Source organism: Zalophus californianus, chromosome 7 (assembly GCF_009762305.2).
Source record: "Zalophus californianus isolate mZalCal1 chromosome 7, mZalCal1.pri.v2, whole genome shotgun sequence".
NCBI lineage: Eukaryota > Metazoa > Chordata > Mammalia > Carnivora > Otariidae > Zalophus > Zalophus californianus.
The window spans coordinates 123,850,152-123,872,291 of record NC_045601.1 but is presented as its reverse complement, the minus strand read 5'-3'; the positions used below and the strand labels follow the sequence as shown (position 1 = coordinate 123,872,291).

The 22,140-nt window shown below is 41.7% G+C and overlaps 2 protein-coding genes across 7 annotated transcripts in view; one reads left to right on the top strand and one right to left on the bottom strand.

Annotated features, from left to right (window-relative positions):
* Positions 1-785: 785 nt before the first annotated feature.
* Positions 786-21,674, top strand: ECI2 (enoyl-CoA delta isomerase 2). Of its 3 annotated transcripts, XM_027603313.2 has the most exons (11): positions 802-877; positions 1,758-1,901; positions 3,646-3,799; positions 5,792-5,890; positions 6,144-6,332; positions 8,651-8,720; positions 13,955-14,057; positions 15,121-15,241; positions 18,853-18,942; positions 20,495-20,638; positions 21,304-21,674. In XM_027603313.2, the coding sequence occupies exons 3-11, from the start codon at positions 3,692-3,694 to the stop codon at positions 21,457-21,459; spliced, it is 1,080 nt and encodes a 359-aa protein (XP_027459114.1). In that variant the 5' UTR covers positions 802-877; positions 1,758-1,901; positions 3,646-3,691; the 3' UTR covers positions 21,460-21,674. The 3 variants fall into 3 exon arrangements, with proteins under 3 accessions (XP_027459113.2, XP_027459114.1, XP_027459115.2); XM_027603312.2 differs by lacking the exon at positions 1,758-1,901 and having other exon boundaries at positions 786-877; XM_027603314.2 differs by lacking the exon at positions 1,758-1,901 and having other exon boundaries at positions 808-877; positions 3,631-3,799.
* The window catches only part of C7H6orf201 (chromosome 7 C6orf201 homolog), a 29,548-nt gene continuing 13,746 nt past the window's right edge, over positions 6,339-22,140 (bottom strand). Inside the window, exons 3-7 of one of the 4 annotated variants that reach the window (XM_027603317.1) lie at positions 21,668-21,890; positions 17,186-17,302; positions 11,865-11,955; positions 7,960-8,050; positions 6,339-6,564 (exon numbers count right to left, since the gene is read on the bottom strand). In XM_027603317.1, coding sequence (XP_027459118.1) covers positions 17,252-17,302; positions 21,668-21,890 — 274 coding nt within the window. In that variant the 3' untranslated portion in view covers positions 6,339-6,564; positions 7,960-8,050; positions 11,865-11,955; positions 17,186-17,251. Of the gene's footprint in view, positions 6,565-7,959; positions 8,051-11,864; positions 11,956-17,185; positions 17,303-21,579; positions 21,891-22,140 lie in introns of those variants that run through there. The other 3 variants (XM_027603319.1, XM_027603316.1, XM_027603315.1) reach the window with 3 other exon arrangements.

The window sequence follows — 22,140 nt, the reverse complement described above, 5'->3', positions numbered from 1 at the left end:
ACATGAAAAGACAGGTTTAAAAATATTCAGCAGACCATTTCTGATCCCCAGGTGTTCTACCAGGTCTGTAAACCTCTCATCTTTGGCGGTAAATAAGGCGCGCGCGTGTGTGTGTGTGTGTGTGTGTGTGTGTGTGTGTGTGTGTGTGTGTGTGTGTGTGTGTGTGTGTGTGTGTGTGTGTGTGTGTGTGTGTGTGTGTGTGTGTGTGTGTGTGTGTGTGTGTGTGTGTGTGTTTTAAACACACCCTCATTGTTTCCCCCCTTAACGCACAGCCCATTTTAGGTGGCTGGGGCACTGGGGGCGGGGAGTGCGCAGAAAGCAACCGCCCCAGCGCTGGCAGAGTTCCAGTGTTCCCATAACACACCTTCGCTGCTCCGAACGCACCCCGAGGAGCTCAGAAGTTCTGCGCCTCCAAGCTCTGTTTTTCCCGTTCCCGCCCGGAGTGGAGGCGCGTCCAAACAGCCCACCTTAATCCCTGCGATGCTCCCCATTCCTCCTCCTTCTCCTCCCCCTCCTCCCCTTCCCCCTCCTCCCCCTCCTCCCCTTCCCCCTCCTCCCCCTCCTCCCCTTCCCCCTCCTCCCCCTCCTCCCCTTCCCCCTCCTCCCCCTCCTCCTCCTCTCCCTCCCCCTTCTCTCCCCCTCCCCCCGACCCCGGTCCTGGCGTCACCCTCCGCGCTGGTACCGCCCCCGTCCCGCCCCGTCCTCTATTCTGACCTATCGTGTCCCGCTCCGCTCCCCGCCCCACCGCCTCCGGGCCATCCAGCTTCTAAGTACCGCCCCCGAATTCCGACCCCGCCCCCACTTTCGGGTTAGCGATGGCGCTGGTTGGGGTAAGCGGTCGACGGGCCGGGTGCTATTGCCTGAGAGCGGTCAGGAGGTAAGTGCTGAGCCAGGGGTTCAAGGTCGCCCTTGGGACCCCGGCGTCCAGAGGCGGTCGCCGCCCGTGGGAGCTGCCCTTTCTCTTATCTTGTCCCGGTAGCAACAGGGCTTTGCTTTTATGGTTTTCCAGGGAGAGAGTGAAGGCAAGTGTCCTTAAACGCGCGCCCTCTTCTTCGGCTGGGCCCGAAATGGTCCGGATGGACGCGCGGGGGTGCCGCAGCTGCCACTCTTCTCCGCACGCGTTGGCGCTCAGCCCTCACCTCCGGCCACAAGCCGCCCTGCCCTCGGGTGCACGCCGCCACCCTGGCTGCCGCGAGGTTGCCGCCGTAGTTCGCTAAAATGCGGTAGAACATCTAAGCACGCTTGGCTTCTCTGCTGAATGCTGTAGAAACGCAAGCCATTATCATCAGGGTGGGGTTAAACTGCTTCCTGGGGAACAGTTCTGTAATGTTAAGTGACGGCATACACAATCTATGTAAAAATTGAGGTGGTGGAGTTATGAATGATTTTCCCGATTTTATATATTAAACGGTAGTGTTCTGTAATTTTTTTTAAAACTCACTTTACTTTTGTGAGAACTTGCACATTGAGGCCTTCTAATAGACATTTTGTTTTCCTTTCGTTTTCTGTTTGGAACTTCACATGCATCACGTAGGATGCAGTTTTTCCCTTTTTGGAAAGACACGAATTCAGTTATTTAATATAAAAATTATTGAAGACTTTATTGAATTACTAGTATTTCAGAGTTTCAACCTAGGGTTCCTTATAGTCTCTGAAAGGCATATTATTGCAGAGGGAGTGATACATCAGGTGTGGGCGTTATTAAAACTATTATTTTAATCATCTTTGATCCCATTAACTTTAACTTTATATGCCAGGGTCATCATTGTGAACATCAGTTTTTTGCTTGTGGCCCCAGTACTGTGCACTGAAATTTTCTCTTCCTCTGCCTACTAAACACTGTACCTGGTTGTGCTTGCTGTTTCTGCTCTCCTCCTAGCTGGCTGGTTCAGCTTCCTGGGGTGAGTATTTAGTTATGTCTGTTCAGGGCAGCTTCACAGATGAGCAGCCACAGGGGTTAGATTTCGCCTGGGTAGGTCCCCCATCTACTAAGAAGTGGCTCTTTGTCTGGAATGCCAACGACAGCTCATCCATCTTTTTGAACATTTCTTGTATCCTAACCCATTCTCCCCTCCTTCTGATGTGGGAAACAAAGGCAGAAGAAACATTAAATTTCCTTACCACTTACAACCCACTGACAAGTCCTTGAAACAGGCAGAGTGACATTCCTCTAGGCACTCATCTGCCTGGATGTTAATACTTTGCTAAGGGCAGAAGGCAATCTTAGCCCGACCCCCAGGCTCCTGTTAGTCTACTTTAACATATAAAAATTCCTTTGGAAACGTCCTTTATCTCTACCCCCCGAGATACGTGTTGACAATCACCCCCCAAGCTTATAACTCACAGATAAACATCTGAAGGGTCTCATGACTAAGGTTTTATTAGACAGTAATAAATGACCTTTTCCTAACAATAAATGACCTTTTCCTAACAATAGCTAGCCCCTTCAAGGTCCTGGAAACCTTGCTTCCAAAATTCCTTAGAGACTTAGGCTATCCCTAACCCCCTCCCAACTTGAAAGTGTATAATCAGCCGTCCTCACGGCCCCCGGGTCGTGTCCCCACGCTTTAATAAAACCACCGTTATGCACCAAAGACGTCTCAAGAATTCTTTCTTGGCTGTAGGCCCTGAATCCCACCTTCTTTCCTACATCACTTCCACCTGTATGTTGGGACACTCATTTTGCTGAACAGAAAGAATTGACCTGATAATAGTTTTATACTTCGTTAACAATCAGTGAGGGCAGACAGGATTTCTGGCCCTTAGGACACAAAAGACCAAATTCTGTGCAGTTGGCCTCTTCAGGCTCAGTCTCCTGCTCTCGTCCATTTTGCAGTGCCTTTCATTTACTTTCTTGCCTGTGGCAAAATTTACATGGCCATTCAGGTTCCCGCCGCCTTTATCCGTATTTAATTTGAATTGCTACAAATGTTGTGCTGGATTGTAACTTTCTTTTCCTTTATTTTAAGATTACTACAGTTAGCCTCTGTATTTATTTTTTCCGGGGGGGGGGGGGTCATTTTGAAAACCACTGTTGGGAGGGAAGGGAAGTATTCAGCCCTTCAAGGTCCTTCTAGCTGGATTAAAAATCAAATTGACAGAGACAGATTAACGGGAGAAAATCAAATTTAGTTTCATACATATGGGGAATCCACATAGACATGAAATTCCAAAGATGGGCAGCAGGTGGCTTACATGACTTACATTTTGAAGCTTATAGTCTGAGCTAAGGAGAAGGGTTAGGAGTCTGAGGATACAAACTGGAGCAAGACCATTAGCAGGAAGGTGAGAGGAGATCTTGGGAAAACAAAGATTGTTCCATTACACAAATAAGTTTCTTAGATAAAGGGGAATCTCTGTTAATGGCACTCTTCCTGGTACAGGCTCTTCTTTCCAATGTAAACCTAAGCAGTTGGTGGGGAGTCAGCTTTTCCTGCATCTGCTGGGCTTTGCTTGCTTTTAACTCAAAATATTGCTCATGCCACCATGGCCCATCTTGGGGCTCTTTGCCCTTGGCCCCTACACCACTAAGCATTTGCAGCCAGCTTGTAAAGGGGGAGGTATAGAGAACATATTTCAGGAGAAACAGAGCATTTTGGTATGTAAGGACTGGCAGTAATTAGAAATCAGTCTGCCATTTTGCAGTCCCCTGCAGGTCCCAGCACTGCAGCTGCACATAAGCAAAACAGCAATGGGAGCCTGTCAGAAGGATTTTGAGAGTGCAGTGAATCAGGTGAAGCTGTTGAAGAAGGATCCAGGAAATGAAGTGAAGCTCAAACTCTATGCACTCTATAAGCAGGTATGTGCCTGAGGTCTGACGTAATTTAGAGACATTTTGAGCAGAAGGCTTCTCAAATAGATCTGCCGTGTGTTTTACTGAAATGCAGCTTTCATATTTTTAGGGTTTGTATTACTGCCTTTCCTCTGAAGAGTGTCTACATGAGAGTTTTTCTACATTAGTCTTTGTAGTACCGTTAAGGCAAGAAGCGCATCCGGATCACTCTGGAGTCAGAGAGACTTTAAGAGATAACCACCAAAGGCATCTGATTAGAAAAAATCAACTGAAAAATTTTTTTTGAGACCACTGGGGAAATTTGAATGTGGATTGAGTATTAGGTGATACCTAGGAGTTATTATTAATGGCACCATTGTTATATAAGAAAATGTTGATGTTCTTTAGGAATGCACACTAAATATGTAGGGGTGAAATAGCATGCCGTTTGAGAATCACCAAAATGAGCAGAAAGAAAGAAGGAAGAAAGGAAGGAAGGAAGAAAGAAAGAAAGAAAAAGAAAAAGAAAAAGAAAGAAAGAAAGAAAGAAAGAAAGAAAGAAAGAAAGAAAGAAAGAAAGAGAAAGAAAGCAAGAAAGAGAAAGAAAGAAAGAAAGAAAGAAGAAAGAAAGAAAAAGAAAAAAGAATGGACAAAGAAAGTATGGCCAATAAATGATAGTTATTGAGTTAGGTCGAGTATTGGGAATTCATTATAATATTCTACTTTTCTACATGTTTGAAAATTTGTATAACAAAAATTTAAAACTAAAATTTCTAAGTTGTGATGTCTAAAGACAACCTTGGGAAGTCAGCTGATTTTGGGCTCCTGTGTGTGATCTATTTTCCTCTTCCCGTGATCAGTACCAGCCTCCCTTAGTGTCCTATGGGTATGTATAGTGAAGAATTTGACATTGCTCAAAAAGAGACCAGGACTTTGCCCTTGACTTCTGGGAGGTAATCCTTAAGCCCTGAAAAGATCATGCCTGCTAAGGAGTGTCTCTGTCGGCCTGAGAGTCTTAACAATGTGATTTCGAGTCAGGGCTCCTGGCTGCGTATTCAAGTCATGCCTACGTCATGGAGCCCCATATGAAAACTCTGAACACCAGGGCTTGAGTGACCTTCCCTGGTGGGCAGTACTCCCTGTGCATTATCACACATCTATTGTGGGAGAAGTATTGTTTCCTGACTCCAGGCTGGGTTGCAGAGGGGGGCTTGTGGATCATGTTGCCTCTCACTTCCCTCTGGCAGGGTGACCGGTGTCTCTTTGTCTTTGGAAAGTCTAAGCCTCCTCCACTGCTTTTGTTTCTCAAAGGCTCTTCTTTCCTCTTTTAGCAAATTACAGGATTTGAAGTTTTTACATGTGGCCATGTAAGTGGCATGGGATACTCATCTCAAAACACTCCACCTACTCTCAAACAAGTAAAATTTAGTTGTTTTTATGGTTTCTATTTACATGGCCTTCATTTAAGTTTCCAGAAGGCCAGTGGCTTTGACACCCTCCCATCCCTGCTACCCCAAGTAGGAATCTGTTCAGTTGGCAGAAATCCACCACTGAATTAAGTGGTATTTTTTGTACCTTCGAGTGGGCTTTCAGAATATACGGTAGGTTTCCAAATGTTTGTTGTCTGGTTACTTTTGAAGATAGTTTGCTTGAATATTTTGATTGTGTGTGAAAAATGGGATCATCAGTATAAAACTAATGAACTATTGAAGTTTTTAAAAAGTACTTTGCCAAAACCGTTGTCTTGCATTGTTTTCATAAGCAGGCATTTAGAACTTACTTTAGGAACTGATAGCTGATGGCACATTTTGTTTCTCCAGTCTTTTTTCTGTTGTGTATTTTCACCTGCAGCATCAAAGACAGTGCAAGGGAAAGGTTAAGATGAATTTATGTATCTTCTAAAAGTGTTTGGGAGGGGAAGGTGCATTCACGCTGGTTGTGCATTTTATGGATCTTAAATATTTGACACTCCAATTTGCATGGACATTTGACTGATAATTGCCTCTCTCCTTTTCACAGGCCACTGAAGGGGCTTGTAATACACCTAAACCAGGTCTATTCGACTTGATCAATAAGGCCAAATGGGATGCATGGAATGCTCTTGGCAATCTGCCCAAGGTAAATTTACTTGCTACTTTGCTTTTATTTTAGTTACTACTTTGCTTTTATTTTACTTGCTATATTCCTGAAGGAAAATGGGTGCCTCTCATTATTAAACCATTGCAGATGGAACCTGTGAGATCTGGTTGGATTCTGTTGAATCAGACCTCTCTTCTTTCTTCATTGCAAGGTGCCATGTCTTAGCATCGTAAGTTTTCAAAGTGCTTATTTGTTGACCATGGGCTACAGTTATTTGTCATCTTCTCTTCAGGAAACTGCTAGGCAGAACTATGTGGATTTGGTATCTGGTTTGAGGTCTTCGTCTGACTCCTCTAGCCAAGTGAAGCCTGAAGCAGACAAGAAACGAGCTGGATATGACACGCTGGTGATCACCTCTGAAGACTGCATCACAAAGATCATGTTGAACCGGCCCGCCAAAAAGAATGCACTGACCACACAGGTAACATGACCTGCCCTGGGAGTTTGTCCTGCTTTTCTTTCCTCCCTCTGTCTGTTTCACTGAACAGCTAGAATGTTTCAGCATCATTGCTATTTTTGTGATCTCTTGTTTGATTTATGCAAGAGGATTAGTAATGGTGCCCACTTCTTCATACAACTGAGTTGGGCATTTGTTAGTTAGAATTTGTTGGCTTTGGGTAGGTTCTGTGTGTCCCAAAAGCACTGCAACTTTCCTAGTGATGGAAGCACAAATAAATTAAATTAATACAAATGAAACATACATTGATATAAGAGAATAGGTATAGAGGTTCTCCAAGGTTGATATAGACCATCCCCAGACTTTGCTCATGTCACTTAGACTTGAGAGTGAGTACTGTTCAAGTTGCATGGGCCTTTATTTATACAAGTAGAGGGAGAAAGGAAAGAAGACGTTCATCTTAAATATAGCATAACCCAGCTCTGCTTCAAATGAGCCACCTGTCGAGAGCTCCTTTGACCTTTGAGTCTTTTATTGAATTACAATGATAATAAAAATAACCACTTCTACCTCTTCCCCTTGAAAAAAATGTAGGGAATTAATTGGATGCTTGGTGCTAAACTGCCAAGTAAAATTTGAGGGGCTAAAACCCTTTCCATTGGGTTTATCATCTACATTGTAGCAGAAAGAGCGTGATCACTTAAAATGGTGTTAAATAAGAATTCCATGAAGTTGGATATGTGCCATTGACTTAGTAAAACATTTGATCCTCAAAATTTCATTGCCTTTGCCTCATTTCTGTGTAATCATGGTGATGATGATGATGATGGTGATGATAGTGGTGATGATGGTGGTGATGATGATGGTGATGATGGTGGTGGTGATGGTGATGATGGTCATGATGATGGTGATGGTGATGATGGTAGTGGTGATGATGGTGATGATGGTGGTGGTGATGGTGGTGGTGGTGATGATGGTGATGGTGGTGGTGATGATGGTGATGATGGTAATGATGGTGATGATGGTGGTGGTGATGGTGGTGATGGTGGTGGTGATGATGATGGTGATGGTGGTGGTGATGATGGTGATGATGGTGATGATGATGGTGGTGGTGGTGGTGATGGTGATGTTGGTGGTGGTGGTGATGGTGATGGTGGTTATGATGGTGGTGATGGTGGTGGTGATGATGGTGGTGGTGGTGATGATGGTGTTGGTGGTGATGATGGTGGTGATGGTGGTGATGATGGTGATGATGATGGTGGTGATGGTGATGATGATGGTGGTGGTGGTGATGATGGTGATGGTGGTGATGGTGATGATGGTGATGATGGTGATGATAAGGAGGTGGATAGTTATAGCATCTGCTCTTTACAGAGTACCTAGTGTGTGTCAGCCCTTTCCTCACAGAGGTTTCTTTAAATCCCACAAGGAGCCTAGTTTTAATACTAACAATAAAATAATTAGGTTAAGTAGTAACTTGCTCAAATTCACATAACTAATAAGCTGGAAAACCTAAATCACCCTAATATATCCATCTCCTAATCCCAGCTCTGGCCAATTACCCTGTCTTGCTGCATCATCATAACCATAATAATAATGGAGTTATTTCCTCGTTCCCTCCCTCAGTGAATACGATTTCACCCTTACTCACATATTATGTCAAGTCCATATTTTTTTTTCAGTGTCTGTGTATCCGTAAATATCAACCCTCTTCATCATTCTCTCCCACACTGATGTCTTATCTGAGGTAGAAACGGGCACCAGTGCGTTAAAAGCCATAACAACGACACCTCCAAGATTTTCGGAGACGTTGCTGATTTAAAATATTGGACCTATTGTCTTTGGCTACCATTAGAGTGTCTTGAAATCCCAACCTTTAACACTTTCCAGAGTGCCTGGGACACACGTGCTCTTTTTTGAGGTCCCAGCTGACAAACTGCTTCATGGAAATCTTCCTCTGGCCGCCTCCCATCCTACCCATGCTAGACATCAGTGCTTCCTCCAAGCTGCCTGCCGTGTCATACTTTCCACCCACTTTAGAGCTCCCCCTCTAGTAATTGCAAAAGCTCAAGGACTAGGTCTTATTTGTTCACTTTTGGGGAAAGGTGGATATATCCCCCAGTGTCCACAAGCGCACATGGCATATGATACACACCAAATAACTGTAAAAGGAATGAAAATCCTTTCGACTTGGGCTGCCTTTTTGGTTATGTAAATACAACCAACATTAACAGTTGGCGCTTTGCAGAGGACAGGCTTACAGACAGACTTTTAGTGAATCCCACGCAATGGTTGTGATTTTCAGAGTTCCTTTCTTTTTCTCGTTTCCCCCATTCACATAGATGTATCGGGAAATCATGCTTGCACTTGAAGCTGCAAGCAAGGATGACTCTACCATAACTGTTTTTACAGGTAAGACATTCTCTTGGATTTCTTAATAATTAAATTTCTATTTGGGGGGATTTCCTACCAGATAGGAAACTGAGTAAATAGCTCTGAGATATTTTCCAGTACTGAGATACTCTATTCTTTTTAAAGATGTTTTAATTTTTATTTTTTTCTAAGCTTTCTTTGAACAAACCCAGTGAAGTTAGGCCCTATAATTACTCTTATTTTATAGATGGGAACACTGAAAGGTTAAGTTTTGATAAATAGTGCTTTTACTATAGTTATTTTCTATATATTCTTCACTTTTGGTTTCTATTTCCACTTTGATCCAAGCTTTACATGATAATGATAATTCCCCTTTTTCTTTTTTTTAAGATTTTGTGTATTTATTTGACAGAGACACAGCGAGAGAGGGAACACAAGCAGGCGGAGTGGGAGAGGGAGAGAAGGCTTCCTGCTGAGCAGGGAGCCCGATGTGGGGCTTGATCCCAGGACCTTGGGATCATGACCTGAGCCGAAGGCAGACGCTTAACTGAGCCGCCCGGGTGCCCCAATAATGATGGTTCCTTTAATTTCTGAAAAGGTTTTTGTTGTTGTTGTTTACTTGGTTGGTTTTTGGTTTTCCATTTCTGTTACTGATTCCTGGCTTCACTGAATTATAATCAGAGAGTATCAGTTTTACTAGATTTACTGTTTATTTATTTATTTATTTGGGGGGGGTGGGTAGAGGAGGAGGGAAAGAGCGAATCTTAAGCAGGCTCCCAAACCAGCGTGGAGCTCGATGCAGGGCTTGATCTCAGGACCCTGAGATCATAACCTGAGCTGAAATCAAGAGTTGGACGCTTAACTGACTGAGCCACCCAGGCGCCCCACTAGATTTACTTTTTAAAAATCTATTAAGTTTTGTGGGGCGCCTGGGTGGCTCAGTCATTGAGCGTTTGCCTTCGGCTCGGGTCATGATCCCAGGGTCCTGGGATGGAGCCCCGCATCAGGCTCCCTACTCCGCAGGAAGCCTGCTTCTCCCTCTCCCATTCCCCCTGCTTGTGTTCCCTCTCTTGCTGTGTCTCCCTCTGTCAAATAAATAAATAAAAAATCTTTTAAAAAATCTATTAAGTTTTCTGTATATTGCTCCATATTGAACTCTCTACCTTGAAGATAAAGAACTGGAAAATGGCCAATTTTTTATAGCATCCAGAAACTATTCAAAAAATAAGTTCGTTCTTTTAAGGTATAGAGTTAAAAATATATCAGTTAGACTGCCTTTTTCTAATTTATGTTAAGATTCCCCATTTCTGTTTTTGTCTTCTAATTAATCTTAGACTGAAAAAAGTAACTTAAAGGCATTTATTGCTATTATGTTTCTTTCAGTTTCTCCTTCATGTCAAAAAAACAAATTGCTTTAAAGCAAGTTTTTATCTTATTGACACTAAAAGACTTGTGAATAGTTATCCGTTACTATAAAATGGTCATCTTTTGTCTCACTTAATGCTTTTTTGCCTTGAAGTCAACCTTGTCAAATATTAATGCCATAACACCTGCCTCAGTACTCTTTGCACTTGCCTGGCAAACCTTTACCACCCTTTTAGCTTTCTGTCTTTCCGAATTACTTGTTACAGTCTGTGTCTCATAGAACACATTGTTAGATTTTCCCTCTTTGATCCGGTCTGAATTTTTTTTTTTTTTTTTTTTTTGTAAAGGCCCCTTCACCTGTTTAGATTTATGTATATGACAGATCTGTTACATTTTAGCTCTGGCATCTTATATGCTTACTACTTAGAATACTTCCTTTGTTTTTTACTTCATGGTCCGTTTTTTCCTTAGTGTGTGTTTTACTTCTCATGGTTTGAAAGATTTTTTCCCTGCTTTTAGTAATTGCTTTTATAGCTTTGTGTGGTACCCATCAATAACTCTAGCTTGTATTTTTCCCCTTGGACAGGGTCTGTTGGTTGCCCTATGAGAGTCGAGGAAGGGAGCATGCATTTCCCGACACCCTACAGACCTCTTTTCCGAGTATATGGTCTGTTAAGTAGTGCTCCATTGTCTTCTAGCATAGAATGTTGCCCCAGAGAAGTTTGAGGCTACCATTAATTTTGTTTTTATAAGATCTTTTTTCCCCCCTAGAAGACCAGGGGATACTTTCCTGTTCTTTATCACTTTTTCATAGAACATATGTATCCTGTTAAAACTGATTAGTAAGGCCTTGTTTTAAGTTTTCTTTGGTAATATCTCTGAATGTTTTTGTTTCAATTGGTCTGTTCTTTTTGAAAGAAATTCTAGTTATAGAAGAGAATGTCTGGACTGCTGGGACTATTATCTTTTATTTTCTCTGAATTCTTAACTCTTGTCTTCTGTTGTTTTGCTCACTAGTCTCAATCCTGTACTCTGGTTGCATTTTTAACAATGTCTGTCCTTTTTATGGCCTCTAATGACATTCTTTAGTGTTTGTGGTTTTCTCTCTCTACCTCTTTTCCTGAACGCTCCCAGGTACTTTTCTTTTCTTTCTCTCATCCGTCACTTCCATTTTGAGTCCACGGAAAAGCTCAGCTGTTAATTTTTTATATATACGTTGAGGACCAGCATAACAGTGTGTTTGGAAAAGAAGTTTTATTACTCATGAAATTATTGAAAATACTATTTATGATACCATTTGCTCCTGATAGTAAGAAAAAATTAAAGAATAAATTTATTATGTTAAAATACTGCCATAACAAATATAGCTCTTTGTTTCTCAGTTCCCTAGATATAACCGTCTAAAGCCCTACTACAAAACAAACATGTCTTCTGAATTTTTCCTTTAAAACTTGCCCTTGAGCCCATTCCAGTGTGGTCTCTACCTTTTGCTTAGATCCCCACCCTGACCTTTGTATCATTAAATCCAGGGACATTTCTTAGGCTTCATCTGACTCTTCCCGCATCTTAAACCTGTGTCTTCCCTGCCTTCCCTTCCAGCCGGCCCCTCTGATCTGCAGTCTCTAATCTCCTTTGTAGATTCATCCTCTGCGTGGCCATCCAAAGGGAGGGTTCCTGAAGGCATAGTTGTGGGCACTGTTCTCTTTTCCTGGACCTGGCATCCGTGCCCACTCTCCAGCAAAAGTCCAGATGCTGGTGCTTCCTCCCTTGGTATCTTTGGTCAGGACACTCCCCGGGGCTCCTGACCCACGTACCCACCTGGCACTTCCTCATGGGTATCACCTCCCACATCTTTCTCTCTGGAGCTTTTTCAGTGTTCCGGATGACAGTGGGTGGTTTCACATCTGCCCTGTTAATGTAGACCAGAATCCTAACATTCATGATTGACCTTGTCCCTCTCTCACCTCCCATGTCCCACCTCACTTCATCAGTAGCTCTGGAGTCAGCCATTTTTTTCTGTCTCCTTTGCACTAGTCCAAGCTGCCGTGGACTCTTGTCTGAAATGAAATAAACCCTTTCTCATCTTTCTGATTCCCTTTTGCCCTCCTCTCTCCCTTGCCTTATCCAGTCTCACTACATCCAATACAATCTTTTTCCAAATAAAAATCTTATTCCTCCTCCATTTAAAACTTCAGGGGCACCAAGACAATTCGGTGGAAGAAGAAAAATCTTGTGACAAATGATGCCAGAGCAACTAAATATTCATATGGGGGAAATGAACTTCAACCCCATCTTACACCCTATACAGAAATTAATTTAAAAGTTATGTAAGCATAAAACTCAGAAACATAAAGCTTCTAGAAGAAAACAATATCTTTGTGACCTGGAGGTGGGCAGAGATTTCTTGGACAGGACACAAAAAGCATTAACCATAAAAGAAACAATTTACAACTTGGACTTCATCAGAATTTAAAATATCTGCTTATCAAAGACAATAGTAAGAAAATGAATATACAGGTATTACAGGCTGGGGTAGGAGGAATATTTGTTATACATAAATCTGATTAAGGATTATTACTCAGAATATATAAAGAACTCCTTAGAAATTAACTTGGACACCTCATAAAAGAAGATAATACAGATTGCCAATAAGTACATGAAAAGGTGCTCAAAATTATTAGGCTTCAAAGAAATGCAGATTAAAATCACAATGAGATATTTCATCCAATGGAATGACTAAAATCTAAAAGACAGACAATACGAAATATTGGTGATGATGCAGAACAATTAGAATCTCTACACATTTCTGTTAGGAGATCGCTTCAGAAAACTCTTTGGCAGCTTTTTATGGAATGAAACATATACCAGTTCAGTGGCACATCAAGCCACTCCTAAGCAATTACTTCGGATAAATTAAGCATGTATCCACAGAATGATTTGTACTCCCAATTCACAGGAGCCAAAACCAACTCGTGTCCACCAACAGGTGAATAAACAAATTGTTGACTAGTCATACAGTGGAATACTACTCAGCAATATAAAGGAATGAAGAACTGATACGAGAATATAGGTGAATCTTTAAGACACAGTTCAGCAAAGAGAATACAGACACAAGAGTACATACTATAGAATTCCGTTTATAAAATTTCTAAAATAGGCAAAAATATTCTGTGGTGATTGAAGTCAGAAAGTGGTTGTGTCAGGGCAGGGTGGGGTGGGATAGCTGGAAAGGAGCTTAAGGGAACTTTCTGGGATGGTAGAACGTTCCTATATCTTGTTTCAGATGGTGATCACGCAGGTACTTGCCATCATCAAAAATCATTGAACTGAGTGTTTAAAATTGGTGTTCTTGTATGTAAATTATGCTTTAACACAAAACACTTTCAGTGGCTCTTCGAATAAAAGTCAAAACTTCTTAGTGGATCAGCAAAGCCCCGCATGGTCCATCCTGCCTGCCCTCATCCTACACCAGTTTCCCCTCTGGCTTTTTCTGCTCTGGCACAGTGGCCAGTTACCCCCTTTACAGGACCTTTGCACATGCTGTTCCCTCTGCGTGAATTCTTCTGCCCTTCTTCTTCTAGCTAACTTTGCCTGTCCTTCAGGTCTCAGTTCAGTTGTTCCTTCCTTAGAAACATCCCTCCCTAAACCTCCAAGTTAGGACACATCCCCTGTTACACACTCTCATATCATCATCGAGTACTTCCCCTTTGTATCAGAGTTGCATTACCTACATTGGTTTGTATGTTTTTAAGTCAATGTCCAGCTTACTCACCTGTCTGTAAATTAGGGCAAGAGCCATGGCTGGTTCACCAGTGTATTTCCAGTGCTTGCTATAGAGCCTGGCACATAGCAGATACTCAGTAATGGACAGAATGAATGAATGGTGAATCTGTTGATTTTATTTACAGGAAATGGTGATTATTACTCTAGTGGGAATGATCTGACTAATTTCACTGATATTCCCCCTGGTGGAATAGAGGAGAAAGCTAAAAATAGTGCCATTTTACTGAGGTAAGAGTGACATTTGTCTGATCCCAGCAGACTCGTTCATATTCCTCGAAGTGGTATTTAGTACAGCAGAAGTAAGATAAATGCTTCTTTGTGTCAGTGTCATTAATGTGGCTTTGGACAAGCATATTTCTCCAGACCGCCTCTATCAATATGTGGGCCTTTATTCTATCACTTTAACTTCTGTTACCCATTCATCCTGCTGCTCTATATGAGATTCGATCAGAAAGCATAAAAGTCAACTACAGTTGAAAAAAAAAAGTTCTCTCCTATTGAAGCAGAGAGATGTAGCCAATTCTCATTCGGCCAGAGGAATGCATGATTTCCATGATTGCTGGTAATGGGACATGTGAAGTAGTTTCAGCACAGAGGACATGAAGGCCTCTCTCCTCCTAACTCACGTATCGCTACCAGGTTGCTGATTCCCATGAAGCTGTAATATTGCGGCTCTTGTATATGCTCAGCCAGCCTTCCTAATCTCCAAGTCTGCAGCTGACATGTAACCCTGACCCGGCTACCCAGAATACACGGTTGAACCAAGGTCTATGAGTTTCCATCACATGCCATCCAGATGGGTATCCAGGCTGGCCAGAGTTCATTTCAGACTCATGCTGTCTTCCTTATTGTACTTCAGTCATGCCACGTTGGGACATTTTTATTATTATTAATATTAATTATTATTATGTTCAACTAGCCAGCGTGTTATTATCATCATTAGTTTTTGATGTAGCATTCAGTGATTCATTAGTTGCGTATAACACCCAGGGCACATCACCACACGTGCCCTCCTTAATACCCATCACCAGTTACCCCATCTCCCCACCCCCCTCCCTTCTGTGACCCTCAGTTTGTTTCCCAGAGTCCAGAGTCTCTCATGGTTCATCCCCCTCTCTGACTTCTCCCCCTTCAGTTTTCCGTTCCTTCCCCTGTGGTCCCCCGTGTTATTCCTTATGTTGCACGTATGAGTGAAACTATTTGATAATTGTCTTTCTCTCCTTGATTTATTTCACTTAGCATGATCCCCTCCAGCTCATTTAACTATGCTTTTGTATTTCCATTTCTGTAGGGATTTTGTAGACTGTTTCATAGATTTTCCTAAGCCTCTGGTTGCAGTGGTCAATGGTCCAGCTGTAGGAATATCCGTCACCATTCTCGGGCTATTTGATCTTGTGTATGCATCCGACAGGGTAAGTCAGCCCCCAGAAACGTAGGAAGTCATGAAGTAAAAAATGAGGTCCTCTGAATTCTCTTTAATTGTTGGCTGGTAGTAAATGGATTGCACGATTTATGGTAGAATGGACTAAATTTCCCTTTTTCCCAAAGAATTACTCTTAATTTAATTCGACTTGTTTTATTTGTCCTTCATTATTAACTTTGGTTTTCCTAAATACCAGTATTGTTGTGAACATTGTCTCAACTATTATGGTTCTATATTCTAATCAAATTACGTAACAGTTACTCAAATTTTGATTTTCCAATTAATCTAAAATAGGAGATCTTGAAAGCTTGCTATCAGGGCGGGGGGGCAGGGGGAACAGCATTTTTGCATGTTCTGCAAGTGGATAATTTGATACTTTTTTCCAAGTAAACAAATTCTGGAGTTTAAAATTTTAGAATATTAGAATTTTTGAATAAGAAGGGACTTTGAAGCATTATCTACCCTAACTCCCTTTTTTGCAGATAAATAAAGTTCAGGTTACTTGCCAAAACAGTTTAGCCTTGTGTTTGCCGTTGCATTGCATTGATTTTTTAATTTCTGTCCTCACTACAGTATCAATATATATTTTAGTAGAATAAAATTTTGAAAAATCTGGAAAAGCATAAAGGGTTCAATTAAAAATCACTTCTTATCTTACCACTCACAGATAACCAGTCCCTGACTGCTGGAACCCTAGGCTGTCTCCAGTTCTGTCATTATGAACAAAGATGTGATGACCATTTGTTTTAGAACTTTTGTTGTAGAACTGATAACCACTTGTAAGGTTATCAGATTCTTAGAGTAATTTTTTCTTGTGCAGTGGTACAATTTCCTGCTCTGCAACCTTGTGGGAAACATTTGGTTTTTACCCCTGAAGAGATTCCTAGCTTTGTTTGGAGGTGTTTCCCGACTGATAGACATGACCATATTTTAAGATCCTTATCTCTTGAGTTCATTTTTTTTTTTTTTTTTACTGGATTCAGTTTGATTGGATTGGGCATGTTGTCAGACCTAAATGTTTTTAATAATTATCCCATGAAAATAGCAAATGAGATTCTAAGTGCTAGGCTGCCTAACCTTCATAGGTGGAAGCTTCTGCTCAAAGGCAGAAATCAATAGCCTGTGGTCACATCATGTGTGTTAGAGGACTGATTGATCAGCCAGTCTTGACCAGGGTCAGGAGTTCCTGACCTGAACTTAGGGATCTCATTCTTCAGTACTTAGAGGGCAAATATATCATCCTATTTGAATATTCTCCTGGTTCTCCCTCAGAATTCAAAACAACTGTCACATCCATCATATTTTTAAGGTTTCTAGGATCTCCGTTCTATGATACAAATTGGAATTGAAATAGAAAGAAAACATACATAGATACTTCAAATGCTAAAACATTTGGCCCAGAGCAAAATATTTGACAAATAGTGACGACTACTAAGAGTTCACCCAACTGAATTAAACCAAGGTTCAATTTAAGATCAGAGAAAGACACAGAAGAAAGAGTCTGTGAAGAGGAATGCATTTTACAGGATTTATCATTATTGGCTTCATAAACAAATACCATATTAAATGTGGGTTTAACACTCATACAACCAAATTATTCTTTATTATGGGCAAGAGTTAACAATGCCCATTGGCTTCTTTGTCAGCAAATTATACATTTCCCCTATGAGGTACTCAAAGGGTAGAAGTCATAAAAATAATACTTGAATACTCACCGCATCCTAGGCACTCTGTTGCTGCCCGTGATACATACTCACTTAATGCACGCAGCAGCCCTATGAGATAGGTATTTTTGTCTCCATTTTACAAAAGAGTTCACTGTGGCACAAAGAGGTTAAGAAGCTCCCAGAGTCACCAAGCAGTCGGATGCCAGAGCCTGACCCTTAATTACATTTACTGCTCTATTTCTGAAAATAAGTTAAATGCTGCTTACTGTCAGTTCTTCACATCCTGTCTGTGGCCCTTTAGCTACGGTTGGCGTTTTCTTTCGCTTTCCCACTTAATCCTCCTTAGGCTGTGACTTCTCAGTACATCTTCTTGAATAAGCTTGCTTTTGGGGGGAGGGGGTGATAGGTGACATTAGTAACTTTTTATTTTACTTTTCCCTTATATACTGCGTCTATTATATATTTATGTCTTCTAACAATATTCCTTAAGAAATAGCACCAAATCTGATTATGGGAAGTGAAGTCTAAATGTTCTGTATACATATTGTCAAGTATAAATTAATTTCCTTTCATAAGGACTTCTCATTCTCAAGAAATACACAAAAATATTTCTTAAATCAAAAAAAGGGGGGACACCTAGGTGGCATAATCGGTTGAGCTTCTGACTCTTGGTTTCAGCTTAGGTTATGATCTCAGGGTCGTGAGATCCATCCCTGCATCCGTGATCAGCAGGGAGTCTGCTTGAGATTCTCTCTTCCCCTGCCTCTGCCCCTCTCCCCTCCCTCCCTTTTTCTCTCTAATATAGGTGAATAAATCTTTAAAAAATAAAAAAAACAAGGGGTGCCTGGGTAGTTCAGTCAGTTAAGCATCCAGCCCTTGATCTCAGCTCAGGTCTTGATCTCAGGGTTATGAGTTCAAGCCCCTCACTGGGCTCCATGCTGGGCATGGAGTCTACTTAAAAACAAAAACAAAAACTGAAGATGGCTCTAGAGGTGTATCATGTACCACTCCCCGCAACCGTGTAGTGATAATAAGAACACAACCAATCTAACTTAAAAATAGTGGGCAAAGTATTATAATGGTTTCTTCACCAAAGAAGATATAAAAAGAGCTAGTAAGCACATGAAAAGATGCTCAACATCATTAGTCATTACAGAATATAAATTAAAACCACAAGACACTATTACGCACCTACCAGGATGGTTCGAGTTAAAACAACTGACAATAACAAGGTTTAGCGAGGGTTTGGAGCAACTGGGAAGGGAGTGTTATATGATACACCATGTCGGAAATTCTTTTGTTCTTAAGCCACAATTTACCACACAACCCAGTAATTCTACCACTACGTATTTACCCAAGAGAACTGAAAACACGTTCATGCAGAGACCTGTGTACAAATTTTCATTAACAGTCGTACTCATCATAGCCAAAATACTAGAAATACCACCAGTGGCTTCAGCTGGTGCGTGGATACAGGAACTGTGACATCCATACAATGGAATTCTACTCAGAAATGACAAGGAGCAAGCTACCAGTACAATAGCATGGTGACTCTCAAAAAGGCTTATGCTAAGGACCAAAGGCTACAGAATGTATGATTCCATTTATATTATATTCTAGAGAAGGCAAAACAAGGGACAGAAAACAGATCGGTGGTGGTTTGGTGGTGACAGGAGTGGACTGACTGCAGAGGGCACAAGGAGCCCTTTGGGGTGATGGAAATATTCTCTATCTTGACATGGTGATGGCTACATAACTGTGTACCTTCATTAAAACTCACCAAGCTGCCTATCTAAGAGCAAACTTGGTGTGTATATAATACCACAGCAATCCTAATTTTTAAAAAACTTAAGTATTGTGAGGGTATATACAAATAGTGACTTTTAAAAATCACATACAAAAAGTAATTGTCTTTTCTTTTTTTTCCAAATAGGCAACATTTCACACTCCTTTTAGTCACCTTGGCCAAACTCCAGAAGGATGTTCCTCTTACACTTTTCCGAAGATAATGGGCCCAGCCAAGGTAACTCTTGGAAACCTTAAGTTGTAATAAGTAACCTCTGGGGGCACCTCAGTCGGTTAAACATCCGACTCTTGATTTCGGATGTTTCCCCCCACTTGCACTCTCTCTCTCTCTCTCTCTCAAATAAATAAATAAATCTTAAAAAAAAAAAAAAAGTAACCTCTGTTCAAAAAGTAATTCTATACTCTTTTCTTTTCCTCGATAATATAGACAGAAGAAAAATGAGTTATTTGCTCCGCCACTCTAAAAATTTCAAATGTAGGAGAGCTAGGCTATGGGAAATGTCTGGTGTGAGGGAAAATTAGAAACTCTCCATGACTCTGCAGACTAGGGTCTGCTCTTGCAGCTGGGTGCCCGGTGCCTTGTCCTCCACTGCTATGTGGCAGGAGTCATTAGAGGACCAGGGCTGTGCCACCTCGTGGCCCCACTGGATTTCTGTGTGGATGAGCAGCATCCTCTGGAAGCCATAAGATGACATTTTGACTTTGAGAGTCGGGAGGTACCAGCAGATGCGAGTCCTCCCGGGGGTTTACACCTTCCAGAGCTGCTCCCAGTCATAGCAGCCTCTTCATTGAGCAGGTTTAGCCGTGTGTTCAGGCTCCCAGAGGGGTTCTGTGGCTGCCCAGGTCTGTCCCCGTGTCTATGGAAGCCTGGGTGCCCAGGCTCAGTGTGCATGACTCCAGGTAATCATGACGAGACTGAACAGCGGGTAGCCGGGGTTAAGGGAAGCCTTAGCCAATTCTTGGAGGTCTGAACGTGGTGGGGTTGGAATGGAGCCTGTTTTCATTGACTGCTAGGTTTTCGTTGCAGATATATAGTGTATAAGGCTCATTATTCTGTTACATGCCCTGAGTCATTATTATAGATTTTAACTTTGAAAAGTTGGGCAGAACCAACTCTAAGGCTTAGGGCATTTGACTATGAAATAATATTTTTCCAGAAGCACAACTGGAAATATAGAGGATATCCACTCAGTGAGCTCAGTTTTGTTAGAAGCTTCCTCCCTTTGTTAGTCCTTCCTCCCTTTCTTTTGGTCAGGTAGAACTAATTAGTAGTACCTGTGCTGGTAAAGAAAACTGTCAGAGCTGGACCACTGCGTAGAGTTTCCAGGGAAGGGAAGTTTGAAAGTTAGGGTGTCTAAAGTTTGGTTGGCATTCACGGTGACCTGGATTTTCCTTTTCTTTTTAGTTCTGTTTTCTTTTGTAATTGTTTATAGTGTATAAAACAGAAATTTCTAGCTGTGTGGGTTACGGGGTCAGCATCTGCTTCAGGTCCTTTCTGCGGATCTGTGGCTCCCTGCTCTTGCCTTCCCAGCACAGACACATAGAGAAGCAAAAATACTTGGCAAACCTTCCAGAGAGCCTGAGATGCTCTCAGCACAGTCTGCAAAACATTGCCCATTGAGGTCTTCACTTTCTCCCTTAACAAGAAATACTGGCAACCTCAAAAGACCGTAAGGGAACTTCCCTCTGTCTCCTGAAAGCAGTTAGTTCTGAGGTTAACTGACCTGTGTTTCATTAAGTTAAGGTCTTAATCTTGCTTTTCGTTTCAGGCAGTAGAGATGCTCATTTTTGGGAAGAAGTTAACCGCCGGAGAAGCCTATGCTCAAGGACTTGTTACTGAAGTTTTTCCTGATAGCACCTTTCAGAAAGAAGTTTGGACCAGGCTGAAAGCATATTCAAAGCTCCCCCAGAATGTTAGTGTTGTCTTTTGTTTTTTGGGTTTTTTTTCCTAGTAGAAACCATGGAAATAATTTATTTGCCTTAAGAGATAATAAGCATTTAAAAAAACAAGAGATACCTTGGTTGGCTGTAAGCACATCTAAATTTGAGATTAAAAATAACCATAATAATGTTAGAAGTACTGTTTTTTTTAAAAACTTCTCAGATAGGCGTTTCATTGCTATGATACATATGAAGGCAGAGGGACAGTTCTTTCTGGGGATAACTTTGAGGAGGGGGATGGGCAGTATTTGCTGAGCACTTTTATTCTTGAATCCAGGTGAGAAGCCAGATAGGTTGACTTTTAGGAGATTCTTACTGTGTAGCACTTTGGTTTTTATATGTGATAACTCGTGACTGACTGCTCTTATATTCTTTCTGCTCAAAATGTGGTCCTGGAACCAGAAGCTTTAGTCTCTCTCTGGGGCTTTCTAGAAATGTGTGATCCCAGGCCCTCTCCCGTGTCTACCAAGATGAATCATATGCACATTCAAGTTTGAGAAGCACTGTCCTATGTTACACATACATCTGAAGACGTGACAGGATTCTGTGAACCGTGGAGAAACAAAAATCAGCACTACAGAATAATCCCGTTCCCTCTGGAATGCCCTTAACCTTATTGTTGGTTTTGTGTTTTCAGGCCATGCATATTTCGAAACAGATCATCAGAAATCACGAGAAGGAAAAGCTGCACGCTATTAATGCTGAAGAAAGCAGGATCCTCCAGGAAAGATGGCTGTCAGACGAATGCATGAATGCAGTCATGGACTTCTTTTCCCGAAAAGCCAAGCTGTGATGCTGTTACAGCAGAGTTATGCATTTCAAAGGAAGGGATGTGCTGTCATCTCTGATTTCCAGTACTCGGACTAAATAAACTGTGCCTTTTCTCAGTGCTAACATATCATTTATGGTTATCATATTTCACTAGAGCCCCGATGACAAACCAGTTACCGTACCACAAGCTTTAAGAATTTACATAGGATTTGGGTCACAGGGAGTCTTACGTCTTTCCACATGAATCTCTGTTGCCAGGAGCAATGAAACATTGTGCCTGGGGTCATGCTTTGAAAAGCATTCACAGCATTGCAAGCTGAAGTCATGTTTTTGAACACCACGATAGCACTTTGCCGTCCACAGAGGGTGACGGACTTAATAGGCCCAAACACCGACAGCCTCTGGATCACTGACTGAAGGTCTTCGGTGGGTTGCATGTTCTTTTTCAACCACCTAGCAAGCAAGCAGATGGAGCAGTAGTAGTATTAAAAAAGAAACAAAAGAAAAGAAACAACAATCTTAGTTCCACTAAACCCCATAAATTAATAAAAAATCCATGAAGGGAAAACTGGGTTATTTCACTGGAAATAAAAGCAGTGTTCTGGATCAGTTATCTTAATTATTTACTACGTAGTCTTCACTCTTGTGTAATGTGGGATGTTATAAAAGGCATACCCGCAAGCTACCTTAACCGTCCTTGGAA